This window comes from Carex rostrata, chromosome 19, assembly GCF_964058835.1.
Source record: "Carex rostrata chromosome 19, lpCarRost1.2, whole genome shotgun sequence".
Classification (NCBI taxonomy): Eukaryota; Viridiplantae; Streptophyta; class Magnoliopsida; order Poales; family Cyperaceae; genus Carex; species Carex rostrata.
In genome coordinates, this window is record NC_135936.1 from 4828526 (window position 1) to 4843246 (window position 14721).

At 35.3% G+C, this 14721-nt stretch overlaps 1 protein-coding gene across 1 annotated transcript; it reads left to right on the forward strand.

The window, feature by feature from the left end:
• The first annotated feature begins 1642 nt into the window (after window positions 1-1642).
• On the forward strand, window positions 1643-9861 carry LOC144571681 (phosphoenolpyruvate carboxylase 1-like). The gene is made up of 12 exons (XM_078321029.1): window positions 1643-2004; window positions 2516-2697; window positions 3662-3874; window positions 4225-4309; window positions 5116-5338; window positions 6118-6221; window positions 6303-6390; window positions 6479-6636; window positions 7097-7662; window positions 7856-8288; window positions 8618-9004; window positions 9332-9861. Exons 1-12 carry the CDS (start codon window positions 1792-1794, stop codon window positions 9656-9658), a joined length of 2979 nt encoding a protein of 992 aa, XP_078177155.1. The 5' UTR covers window positions 1643-1791; the 3' UTR covers window positions 9659-9861.
• The last annotated feature ends 4860 nt before the right edge of the window (window positions 9862-14721 follow it).

The window sequence follows — 14721 nt, forward strand, 5'->3', positions numbered from 1 at the left end:
CTGCATGGACTCTGGGGTCAAATGACACGATTTAAAAATGGACATTATTATAAGATGGGATAAGAGTAAGGTGTTATAGGTTGTATAGAGATTTACGGTGTTACGGCTTAATATTTAAGTTTTTAAAATCTAAATGGTTGATCTGAACTGTTTATCTTGTTATCTGTATTAATATGTGTTTGGAGATCAAATTTTATATTTTTTAAAAATTATTTACTATTTTTTTAAATAGGTAGAAAATCAAATATCTGAATGGTGCAGAATTTTTTAGATCAACTCATTTTCTATCTATTTAAAAAAATAGTAATTTTTTTAAAAAAAAATATAAAATTTGATCAACAAATACATATTAAATATGGAGAACATATGTATTGACTTCACCAAATATATGTCTTCCTTTGCCGCTGCTTGTTGCAGCAAATCAGAGGGCCAGAGGCACAATCAAATGTTGCGATGCCACCTTATGTAGAAAACAAATCACGCATTTGGACTGCTACCAGCTGTCATTTAGACGGCCACGCATTCCTCGATTGTGGGACTGATAATAAAAGACAAAATTAATTATATGCCCGTATAATTTTTTTACCATTAGACATTTTTGTCCTTCACAATAAAAATTGTGTCGAGTCAGGAAATACAATAATTGGTTACACAAAAATTTAGGATAGGACATTACTGACAAATATTTTGAATTGTAAACATATTTTTATAATTTGCTTAAAAAATATAATTCGGGCGAAAGGTAAGGGAGATTAATTCGGATTTACATGGATATAATGAGGTTAATTGACGTCATATTTTTTTTATATTTTGGTGATTTGCACTTTGTTTTCTACTTTAATTTGAAATTTTTTTTACTATTATATATATTTTTTTTATAGAAATCAGAGATGGGTCATACAACTATTTAATATTTATGAAAACATTTACTATGATTTCGAACCTATCACTACATAAAATATTGATTCTCACTATTATATCTATTTAAACTTCTAATTGTACTAAAATTTTCTATTTTAGTCCCCATAGCTTATAAAATGATAAGTAAAATTAATGATTATCATACAATTATCCAGTGTTGTAAAAAACGTCCGTCTAATCGGTCGATTAGTACGAGCTGTCTGATCAAAAGTAGGCGGTTCAAATTGTACATAGAGCCTCTAGTAATACCATTTGGGAAATAAATCTACTGCGATCTGAATTTCAGAAACAGTAATTAATTTGTTCAATTTTTTCTGTGCATGAATATCTAAACAATTGATTTTTCTGTGCACGCATTTCAAAACAAATTACCCGTTAGATTTGAAATAAATCTGCTACTTTTCGATGACAGCATATTCGGATCCTCTAATTTGAGAGAGCCGAACCCTATTTTTACCCGCGCTTTATTTAGGAGGGCAATTTCGTAAGATCTCTGCTAAGAGAAACGGGAAACGCTTGCCATCTCCCGTTCTCTTTGCCATAAAACGACAGAACCACCTTCTCTCTCTCTCTCGCGCTTTCGAAGCCAGAGGACATTTGATACCACCTCTTTCATCCCCTGTTCTTCTCTTTTTCTCAGAAGCAAACAAATACCCAAAGGGTTTTCGTCTCTCTCTCTCTCTCATTCTTTCTACCGTTTCTCTTTCTTCTCTGAATCGCACCCCGATTCCAACTCACTTTTCCCTTCTTTGAGCGCTTTCCTCGAGCATTCCGTTCACCAAGCGCCGTGCATCCCGTGCTTGGCTCCTTTAAATACAACCTCTTCTCCCAACCTAAAGCATTGTTTATTGATTTCTTATAGAGGAAGAAATGTCTAGAGCTGTTCATGCGAGTAAAAGTGTTGGCGGAGGCATACCAAACATTCCTCCGCTGGAGAGGCACCAGTCGATCGATGCACAGTTGAGGCTCCTTGTGCCAGGGAAGGTTTCAGACGATGACAAGCTCGTGGAGTACGATGCACTGCTTGTGGATCGATTCTTGGATATTTTGCAAGATTCACATGGTCACAAGCTTCGTGAACTGGTATTGTTTATCGTTCTCTGATTGATCAAGAAAAGGCGAGAGCTTTTGCTGAATTTTATTGTTTTATGGTGTTTTGTTTATGTTAGTTCAAAAGCATTTCAGGTTTATGTATATTTTAGTGATGAAATTCGTAGAACCTCCATCTTGTTTGTCAAGAGAAAGGGGACGGTTTACAATTTTATAAAACCAGCTCTATGAAAAGAGAATTTAGCTCTATGATAAATTTCATAAGTCAATTTATAATTCAACTATTTATTATTAAACCAGATAAACCATAATTACCATATGCATTTTACAATTAGTTTTTGTTTAAAGAAGCACAATATAACAAACAAACAATATAAAATTAAATAAAATTAGAAGAGGTGGAAATAGTAACCCCGTGGTTAAATCAATAGATGTTAAAAAAAGAAAAGAGAAGTAATAGTGGAGAATTAAAATTTTCAGATCCATTGAGATTTTTTTTTTTAAATTGTAGAATAAAAATTGCTTAAAATTTTAATATTATCAGGTACAAGAAAGCTACGAGCTTTCAGCTGAGTATGAGAAGGAGCATAACACAGAAAAGCTCAATGAGCTAGGGAAGCTCCTGACGAGCCTTTCCCCCGGCGATGCAATCGTGGTTGCAAGTTCCTTTTCTCACATGCTCAACCTTGCCAACCTGGCCGAGGAGGTTCAGATTGCATACCGCAGGTACTGAGAGTTTTAATTCAAGTTTATGTCCTTCTCAAACATTATGTATCACAGTGCAACCTCATTTTGCATGCATGCGCAATGAAATTATGCGATAGTGTGCATGAATGTTTGATTCTCCAATTTAACCACAATGTAATTTAACGTTGCATGTGTTGATAATCAGATTTCAATATGCCTTATGCGTTATAAATTTGCATGTGTTATAAAATATTTAGCGTTCCATATGTCTTCCTTGAAGAAAATATTTACATGCATGCGACAAAAAAATGTACCTCTACATGATGGTTATATTCCAAATTTGACAATATTTGAGATAACCTAAGATGTCCCTTTTCGGCTTGCAGCATAACTATTGATATGTTTTACTATTTAATGTAATGTAAATATGGGCATTTACTATTTACTGGTTTGTCTATCAGTACTTAAACGGTAGGAATTGCACTAATGTATAGGGACTAGATTGTAAAACTTTTTTATATCTAATACAATGTCAGAAGGCAACTTGCCATCTGACCTTCAAGAAAACTATTGATATGTTTTAGCTAAGGTAAACAAATTGATTGCTGCAGTATATAAAAGTTCAGAATGTCCTTTATTCTAGAAATTGTGGGAGGACTACATGCAAAATGCATACAGGCCTAAGACATTTCTATTCTACATGTTTTTTAGGATATAAAGTTGGGAATGCCTTTTAGACTGTAAATTGTGGGAGGACTACATGCAAAATGCATACAAGCCTATAAAAATTGTATTCTATGTGACGTTATGTTCCAAGTTCTCCTAAAAACCATTTCAAGCAGTAATTGCTCTTGTCTAGCTCTGTTGCATTAAATTACTTCCCCCCGTGAAAAAATGACCATTTCTAAATATGTTTGGTCATAAATTTATTAGCATTTTCTCAAAAAGAGGAAGTTTAACCATATATATAAATATAAAACAAGCTACAATTTTTATACTCCAGGAGAAACAAGCTGATAAAGAGGGGTGACTTTTGTGATGAGGCATCAGCAACAACCGAGTCTGACATAGAAGAAACCCTGAAAAGGCTTGTGTTCGAGGTAGGAAAGTCAAAGGAGGAGGTCTTTGAAGCATTGAAGAACCAGACTGTTGATCTTGTTTTCACAGCTCACCCCACTCAGTCTATTCGCCGATCTGTTCTACAGAAGCATGGCAGGTAAACCAGAAGCATAAATTCGTTTTGTTTGTTTGCACTTGTATTTTGTTACTGTAAACCATTAGGAGTGTTGGGTGATGCTTAACAGTCCCAGAAAGTTTGATGTCCTTTCTTCTAAAACTAAATGCTCAGCTGGAAACCAACTGTTGTACTGCTTTACAGTGTTAATTTCTGCCACTTGGTGGTAATTGTCTGAGAAAAGATGTTCATTGATAAGTTTACTAGTTATTGTACTGTTTGGCATGTATTTATAGGGGCCAATGTCCCTTAACTTTTCATTTCATGAAACTTTAGTTCCGCATTAGTTGTAATATAACAAATTTCAAATATTTTCTGCAATCAATCCTCAGGATAAGGAATTGCTTGAGGCAATTTTGTGCAAAAGACATTACTGATGATGATAAGCAGGAGCTTGATGAATGTCTTCAAAGAGAGGCAAGTTGAGTTATTTTTTCTGTTTATGTCCCTTGAATGTTGAATCTTTCATTTTTGCCTAACTCATTGGAGTCCTAGTCAACAAATTACGATTATCACTATGTATTATTGAAATAGCACAAAGTTGATCTTAATGTTCTTGACTATTAAATTAAGGCTTTTTAAAGGTCATTGGTAAACAATATAACCACTAACACTAAGGCTATTGGTAAAAAAGATAAGACCACTAAGGTTCTCCAAATGTTTATATTGTTACTGGAGCTTAAACTTGCGGTATAGTCTCATACACCAGATCCGATGAATCTTCCCATAAACAAATAGTAAGTCAATGCCTTCCTAGAAAAGAAAAGGAAAGTTAATGCCTGATGTTTGCATGAACCTTGAGAAAGGGGAGGTAGCACAATTGGCTAGGAAAATGTCCTCGAGTTGTTATACCCAAAGGTCGAGAGTTCGATTCCCCCTCACGAACCTTGGTAGCTACTACCAAGTTTTCAAAAAGAAAGATGTTTGCATGAACCTTTTCAGCCAAAAGAATCTTGCTTCCACAGCAAGATATCAAATGATAATCTTGTTTGGCACCGTCCAAATGGCTCACGTAAATTTTGTAGAGAAACAGAACCTCTTTGTGCGATTGATCTGTATACATAGAATCACAGACTTAATTAGTTGAGCACCAGTATAACAACTAAACAATTCCTTGATAGCTATCTAGCCTAATTAATGAGTATAACCAAACAATATAGCAGCTCAAAATAAATTTACATAATATTCTCATTTTCTCCATTTTCCCGTGCATTTTTGTACAGATTCTAGCAGCATTTAGGACTGATGAAATCCGCAGAACGCAGCCGACACCTCAAGATGAAATGCGTGGGGGGATGAGCTACTTTTATGAAACTCTATGGAAGGGTGTGCCTAAGTTTTTGCGTCGTGTTGACACTGCCTTGAAGAACATCGGGATCAACGAACGACTACCTCACAATGCACCTCTCATTCAATTCTCTTCTTGGATGGGCGGGGATCGTGACGGTACATTGTTTTTCTTAAAGATGCACTCATTTTCTAGTTTCTTTTTTTGCCTTTTGTTTGAACTTGATTGAATTTCCATCCTTAATTTTAGTGTGGTAAAAAGGCAATTTGGTCATAATAATATTATAATGGTAAAAAGGCAATTTGGTCATTTAGTGTGGGTTTTGGGTGATCTTCATTACTTTGAATTTAAGAGCTTTTATTTTATCTGGTCATGGGTTTGCCTGATTTGACTTTGCATTTTAAAGATGGAAAAGTAGGAACGATGACGAATGACTCTCTTATTTTCCTTTAAAAGAATCAGTTTACTGTTCCCACTAAGGTCAGGACAAATGCTGGTTGTGATTTTTTCCAATTTCAGCCTTTTCTCTTTTTGGAAAAAGAAAGACATCTTTGGGGTGATGGGTTGTAAAAAGTGTCTCTAATGAGCTAGTTCATATCGGTACGATGGTACATCACTTACTAGCATGCACTTCTACCCCCTACAATAACTCAAAAGCTCCTTTCCTTGCTTTTTAACATGGTATTTGCATTATGATTCTAGAAATGATTAGATGTAATTTCTCAAAGTATTTAATCAATATACCCATTAGCGGCAATTGCCGCCAACCATAAAAATAAAAGTTAACTTTCTTCCCAAATATGCAGTACAGATATGTAATTATGTACTACAAGCATTTTCTACATAATGAAATGTATTTTCTCCAATCATCTATACGTAATTGTATTTCTTCAGTCATCGAAACGTTAATTTCAGTACTTTGCTTTTTTGTAATCAGGTAACCCAAGAGTTACACCAGAAGTTACAAGGGATGTGTGCTTGTTGGCTCGCCTGATGGCTGCAAATTTGTACTTCGCTCAGATTGAAGATCTTATGTTTGAGGTTGGTTTTGTGTTCCCCACCTGGCTGTATTTTATGACCATGGTGTTATTGCTTTAACTATACATCTGCTCTGTTCTATAGCTTTCGATGTGGCGCTGCAGTAGCGAACTCAAAACTGAGGCAGAAAAAATACATGAATCTGGGAAGGAAATGGCAAGGCACTACATTGGTATGTATATAGCTACATCAAGTTCCTTGTGGAACCTTAATGCAGTTTTCCATCTATATAAAGTTTTGAAGTGGTGCTTGTATTGCAGAATTTTGGAAAAAGATTCCTAAAAATGAACCATACCGAGTGGTGCTTGGTGAGGTGAGGGATAAATTGTACTACACTGGTGAGCACGCGCGCCTTCTTTTGTATGGTGCATCCAGCTCTGACCTAGACGATTCCAAGATCTTTACTAGTGTTGAAGAGGTTGATTTTTTCTTTTAAACTCCTTAATAGTTAGCATTCATCATTTTTTTTAATATTTAGTGTTTTTGTAATATGGTTTATACTTCTGGGTCTTCTTTAGTACTCGCATGTTACTTGAAGAAACAGATTTAGCTAAAATTCTTCCACAAGTACAAGAATTAGACCAGTGCTACTATCATTAAAATATACACTTAAAAAATAAATCCTTTTAATATGCAATTGAGATGTAATTGGACCTGCAAACACTTTCTTTTAATGGTCACGAATATACTACTTTGCATGGATGTACTCAAATACATTTGTATGAATACCATTTAAAGAGATTTCTATATGCTTCGGAACTTTTCATCTGCAATTTGCAAACATAGTCAAAATAAGCTTTATATCATTGTCATATTTCTCATAACACCCATACATTTGATAAACACAATAACAGTACTTTTTGTCCTTTGAATGGTAGTTCCTTGCACCTCTAGAGCTGTGCTACCACTCGCTCTGCAAGTGCGGCGACAAACAAATTGCCGACGGGAGCCTCCTTGACTTCATCCGCCAAGTTTCAACCTTTGGTCTCTCCCTTGTAAAACTCGACATACGCCAAGAATCTGACCGCCACACTGATGTGCTTGACGCCATCACACGGCACATTGGCCTTGGTTCCTACCGTGAGTGGCCTGAGGAGAAGCGCCAGGAGTGGCTCGTCTCTGAGATGCACAGCCGCCGCCCCCTCTTCGGCTGTGACTTGCCTAAAACTGATGAGATAATTGATGTGTTGGAAACTTTAAATGTAATTGCAGAGTTGCCACATGATTCCTTTGGGGCGTATGTTATTTCCATGGCAACAGCACCATCAGATGTTCTAGCAGTAGAGCTGTTGCAGAAAGAGTGCCACATAGAGAAGCCGCTCAGAGTTGTGCCACTATTCGAGAAGCTTGCAGATCTTCAGGGGGCTCCTGCAGCTATGGAAAGGCTTTTCTCAATAGAGTCGTATATGAGACGAATCAATGGAAAGCAGGAGGTCATGATTGGGTAATATTACATTATCCATATTCGATGTTACAGAAAAATATCAGAAAGCAATGAATTAATTTTGAAATTTAATTGATCAATGCAAATTGCATATCCTTACCACATTTATGACTGGACCAACAGAAGATATCTGGACTTCGTTTAGTTGGCAGCTACACAGCCTTATCTAAGATAAATCTAATGGAAATTTCAGGTACTCTGACTCTGGCAAGGATGCGGGTCGTCTTTCAGCTGCATGGCAAATGTACAAATCTCAGGAGGATCTTGTAAAGGTAGCTCAAAAATTTGGGGTGAAACTAACCATGTTCCATGGCCGTGGTGGTACAGTCGGCAGAGGAGGTGGGCCCACTCACTTGGCCATTCTCTCCCAACCTCCCGACACCATCCATGGTTCGCTTCGTGTCACCGTACAAGGGGAGGTAATCGAGCACTCGTTTGGAGAGGAGCACCTCTGCTTTAGAACGCTGCAGCGTTTCACTGCTGCCACACTGGAGCATGGCATGCACCCACCAGTTTCACCAAAACCTGAGTGGCGTGCATTAATGGATGACATGGCGGTTGTGGCAACCAAGGAGTATAGGTCGATTGTCTTTCAGGAGCCAAGATTTGTTGAGTATTTCCGACTGGTGAGTGTTTTCTTTCTCTTCAACACAATTTGTTTATTGGGTTGGTTGGCTTGGAGTTATCTGGTATGGCTCAGGTGCCTGGAACAAGTCTCACTTGATACTAGTAATACATCCCTTGAGCAATATTTCTGTCATAAAACTGTAATAAGAAGTTAATGAGACAGACTAAGAAAAAAATTGTACAATCCTGGCCAGATACAACAATATGAATACAAACAGATCAAGATGAACCCAACTGGTGCATTTGACTGTTATAATAAATTGCAATACTGGTAATTAACCATTCAACTACCAAGATCATAATGTTTCCCTGTATTTAATTTTTCTAGGCAACTCCAGAGACTGAGTACGGCAGAATGAACATTGGAAGCCGACCTTCCAAGAGAAAGCCGAGTGGTGGGATCGAGACACTCCGTGCCATCCCATGGATATTTGCATGGACCCAGACACGATTTCATCTTCCTGTATGGCTTGGCTTTGGTGGAGCGTTCAAGTATTTGCTTAACAAGGACCCTCGAAATGAGCAAATGCTCAAGGACATGTATAATGAGTGGCCATTCTTCAGAGTCACTTTGGATTTGATTGAGATGGTTTTCGCAAAAGGTGATCCCGGGATTGCGGCACTCTATGATAGGCTGCTAGTTTCTGAGGATTTGAGACCATTTGGTGAGCGGCTGAGGGCTAACTATGACGAGACCAAGAAACTTCTGCTCCAGGTGAATTGAGCTGGTTAATAAATTTCCTCTATATTTTAATCTTCCTTAAAAGGTAGGGTTTTTCTTAATCAAAACAAAGAAACAATAAATGGGACTATTATATCTTTTGAAAAAGCGCTTTGTATGGCAACATATAACACAAGGAGGAGAGGATGCACATTGCATATTCCCAAATAAAAAAAAATATATAATTTATAATCTGACATTTACACGGAACTTGATGCCTTAAGCAATCCAACAATCAACACATGGAAATATAAATGTAGCACCTACATGAAGCACATCCTACTTATAGTCTAATATAAACCTCTCGTGCAAATTGAGTAGATTGCAGGACACAAGGAAATACTAGAGGGCGACCCGACCCTAAGGCAGAGGCTTAAACTGCGTGACTCCTACACAACAGCACTGAATGTTTGCCAAGCTTACACTCTGAAGAGGATCCGTGACCCGAAATTCCATAAAATGGCGACCGTGTCTGCTAGCATGAAGAAGTCTGTTTTGTCCCAGGAGTCATCTGATTCTGATCCTGCTTCGGCCAAGCCTGCTGAGCTGGTCAAACTCAACCCTACCAGTGAGTATGCCCCTGGTCTTGAGGATACCTTGATCTTGACCATGAAGGGTATTGCTGCTGGCATGCAAAACACTGGTTAGAAGTAAGATATGATTTGGTTTCTTAGTATTCTGTCCTGGAAATGGAAATATTTAAGCAGTCGGGTTTATGCAGAGAGAGTTATCTGCGGCCCTGTCATCTTATGTGCAGTTATTATGTGGGTTTGCTAAGTTGTCCTTTTTTGTTGGTTGGTTGTTAAACAATTCCTTTAATTAAGACATAGTAGACTTGGTTGTTTGATCAAGAGCCTGGATTTTGAACGTTCTTACCAAATTGCATCATATGAATCTATGCACAGACGCACTGATATATCTGCTTGGATTTTAATTTAGTAGTTCTATTGCTTTATTTTCGATTTATTTGTTCATATAAACAAATACAGAAACTTCAAGTGCAGAAATTATCGTCAATGGATCAAATTATACCACCAGAATTGTATTTCAAACTAAAATTACAGACTAAAAGTCTAGCCCCTTCTGTGAGGATTTCAATCCTGTAAAAGAAATTATCTCTATTGTTTGTGTTGTACAACAATCAAACACTTACTAAAATAAATTGAGAGAAATTCATGATATTCTTCAAGTTTTATCTAGTCAATATTTAGAAGAAGATGATGGCTCGCTCCATCAATAAATTTCTATTTAAATCATATTTTTCCCATTGAATTGAAATGTTCCTAGGAGAGGGCCCGCTCCATTTTCTTCTCTGGTCGAATCGGAGAAACGAACTGGTGAAACACTAGCGCACAAGCACTCAAGCAGGAATGCACCGATCCTTTCATTTCTCCGACACGCCTCGCCGCTCGCACCCCTGCCGCTCCCGCTACCTCTGAGAAACCTCTCCCGTTATCGAATTAGACCACGATGCACATCGCCGTTCCGTCTCTTAACCGTTGTCTGTTCCACTGCAATCCTCCCTTCCCTCTTATCCACCTTCCGTTAAGATGCTATCAAGACCTCCTGGAATTCGGATCCAGTAGGGTACAGCACAAGGGAATCTTTTACAATGATTCCCTAATTGGTGGATCCGGACCGTTCTTTTAACTTGGCACAAATCTCAAAGCTCAAAAATACTGCCCCCTATTGCGACCCGAATCTCAAACCGGTTGAGATTTAATCTCAAACCGGTTGAGATTTAATCTCAAACCGTAAAGTGAGGGTGATCCTCTACAATACTACAGAGGATACAGATTCGACCTGAATTCGGATCCAGTAGGGTACCGCACAAGGGAATCTTTTACAATGATTCCCTAATTGGTGGATCCGGACCGTTCTTTTAACTTGACACATATCTCAAAGCTCAAAAATACTGCCTCCTATTGCGACCCGAAATTCAAACCCGTTGAGATTTAATCTCAACCCGTAAAGTGAGGGTGATCCTCTACAATACTGCAGAGGATACGGATTCGACCTCCTGACTGTCTCCTATATTTCATCCTTGCTTGTCAAAGCCCTTTCCCTCACCGTCCGTTTTAACCTTCACGACACACGAATCTCAATGATTCCGTGCATTTACGATTGGTCCAAAAAAAAACCATCGCCTTACTTCAAACGAATTCACGTCCTCCCAGGTACCCGACTGAACATGAACGAAACGGACGGTCCAGATTTGCTTTCAGTTCAGATTTTTAAATTGACAAGAATCTCAAATCACAAATAATACTGCTCCTATATCATCGTGAATAATCACCGGGTGAGATAAATCTGAACCGTTCGTTTCGGTCAGATTCAGTCAGTTATACGGATCCACTTCATTGAATTGAATTTAATTGGATAGTCCTCGCTCATTTGATATTAGTTCCGAACTTCAAATTCGGTTTTAGTTCAATTGAATGGTTCCACTCATTATATAAAATTATTAAATATTGGATTACATATTAAACAAAATTGAATGGCTCTCACTGCATATTATTTAAATTATTGAATTGAATGGTCTCCACTTCAATTGTAAACTTTTGATTAAAAAAATATATTCAATCTAACCGAAATTATATTTGGTAATGAAACTTTTGATTAAAAAAATAAAATGCAAACTGAAATTAAACTTCGGTGTGAGAAATTCAATTTCAGTATTGCTTCATTGGGCTTTGAAACGGGTCAAATGGTTCCATACCAAAAATGATGTTAGGTAGATAGTGACAATTGAATAATTTGGGTTCGGTTTGGCGAGATAAAAAAAATTGTGATTCAGAAATAATTCGGGTATAATTCGAAAATGATTCAGAATTATCTAGATAAGAGATCCTAGTCCCACAAGGAAATAAAAAAATAGTCCTAGGAAAAATTCGGGAAAAGTTCGGGAATAATTTGTATAATTCAAAAAAAAAATCATAAAATTAGCGAAGTATTCACGAATAATTCGGTCAACCAAATAATTCGGCATTCGGTTCGCCATTACAAAAAAAAAATGAATTATTCGTGAATCTTGTGACTATGGTTCGATATTGATTTCCGGTATTGATAATTTTTCTAAAAAAAAATTAAACAATCAAATTGGTTTTGGATACCGAATTTGATTTTCGGTATTGATATTTTTTCTAAAAAAATTAAACAATCAAATTGGGTTTGGATTTTTTTTTTATGATGGTTTTATAAAAAAGAAAATTGTGAGCACACTTCCCTCAGCATCCAGCCCGTTGTCTTGCCGAGTTTAAAGGTCCTTTTACTCAATTCTAAACCATTTGATGATGATCTGATGGCGCTGATTAATTTTCAATAAATTAATCATTCTGCCCATAATTATCAACGAAGAACAATATGTCTGCCTTTCTATTCAAAAAATTATGTTACTGCCTATACGATTTCGAAAACATGACGCTCGCAATTTTTATATTTTTCGTTCAGCACATCAAAACAAATGCAATGATCATTCTTTTTTTCGAGTGTGTTATGTAAGAATAATAAAATTATTAATTAACTGCTTAAGACCGTTGTGGTAAAAGAAAATAAGTTTGTGTATGTTTTTTCTTATCCTATTTATTACAAACATGTCGTTTTTTTATTTCTCTGATGCCATACACAAAAATGAATTTTTTTTTTTTTCTGCTTGCTATGTTTCTATATTTTGTTTTTTCTTTCAAACAATCATAGCCCTATTAGAACAAATGGAAGCCAAAAAGAAAGGAAAAGTTAATTAATAATACAAAAGAACCACAAACTATTTCTCTTTATTATATATCTTGTTCATATTAAGCAACTCATTCCCTATACACTACTCTATCTTCATTCCAACAATTAAAATTGACTTCTAAATTACTGACAGAAAAAGTTTAGAAATTAAACAATCATCCGCTTTCAATTCCCTACATCGGTACAATCAATCAAATTTCTTTACACATTTACCGCAGAAAGAGAGAGAGCGCATAAGATTTTAACTAATAAGAATTAAACAATTCATCAACTCATCTTTGAAAAAGAATTTTTTATTAAGCATTTATTTTCAACAATTGTTAAATAAACAATCACCGTACAAACCAGAAATTAAATTAGAAAGTACCGGATTTAGCAATAGGAAAAAGGTACCAATGCAGATGCTATGCAGTATGCACTTATTTTCTTATATACATTTTTCTAAAGTGTAAAGATAACTCAAAATCAATCTTAGACTTTTTAGATGCTATTTTGATTCGAATATAACTTTTGTTATGGTTCGTTAAGTACTAGGTTTTTCTAGTATTCGTTTATTTCACGAAGAAGATTCACGGAATATTAAACAATTGTTTTATTTTGTGATGTCTCTACTTCTTTCCGGGTGAAACTGTGAATGTAACAATAATTCTAACAACTAGCCTTAAAACAAAAACAATAATTCTAACTGTTATGAATAAATATTAAATGTGTGGATGTCATTCATATTGTAACTCTCATATTAACCCTCAATTTATTTCCCCACTACTCCATGCATATTGATGCCCACTACTATTGGAATTCATTTCTCCATTTATTATTTGTTTGGTTTTCATTTACAATTTGTAGCCTATAAATAGAGGCATTGTAATATTGTATTGTATATGCATGAGAAATGTATGAATAAAGAGATTGTCATCTTTTCCTCTCTATTTTGTTTATGCTTGTTCATCTTTATTTTATAACACGTTATCAGCACGAGAGCTCTACTATTTGAAGATTCAAGGTAATATTTTTTTATTATTTAATTATGTTACCTTTTATATTATATTATGATAATATTATGTTATCTTTTTACAATATTTTGTGTTAAACATAAATTATATTAATGAAATGGCCCGAAGCCATCTAATTATATTATTATGTTAATTAATGGCTCAAAGCCATATGAATATAAATTATGTTAATGAAATTGGCCCGAAGCCATTTCAACAATTTTATCAATTGGTCCGAAGTTCAATTATAAAATTAATCATAAATTTATAATGTGCACCGATTTTATTTATCTTTATTATCATTATTATATTTTTAAAAGTCCAGTATAGCAATTTTTCTAAAAGTTTTGAATATATCATGCAAGTGCTCCTCTCTCCAGAAACGTATCCTTAAAAAAAAAAAAAATCGTATAAAAATAGAGGGTGAAACGTAACATTCAGAAAAAAAAAATCCATTCTATATTAATGTTTTTTTCTTTTGTGCAATATTTTTTTTAATAATTTTCTTTTTATAGTATTGAATATTATTTAGCTTATTTAATATTTTTGTGATACTATAATTTTTTTAATCTTCCGGAAGAAGATTTATATGATGTACAAATTTTATATGATGTTCATATTTTTATTTAATTTTTTTGAAGAAGATTTCAAGAGATATTAGGAAAATTCTTAATTTTGTAAAATGGACCAAAGTCATATGTTTTTTTTTTCTTCTCAATTTTATCAATAGTCCGAAGCTATTTTGGCCATTATCAAATATAAAGTCAATTTGTATAATGGTCCGAAGCCAATTCACCTCTAATCAATATTCATTAATGAGGAATTCAATTTTAATTGATGTCATAATAGTGGCATATACTTAATGGCATAGTTTTGGTCCAAAGCTAATTCAATTGAAAATTGGCCCGAAGCCTATTGAAATTCGCATTAATATTCTTATTAATATTCAATTGGCCGGAAGCCATCTCTCTCTCTCTATATATA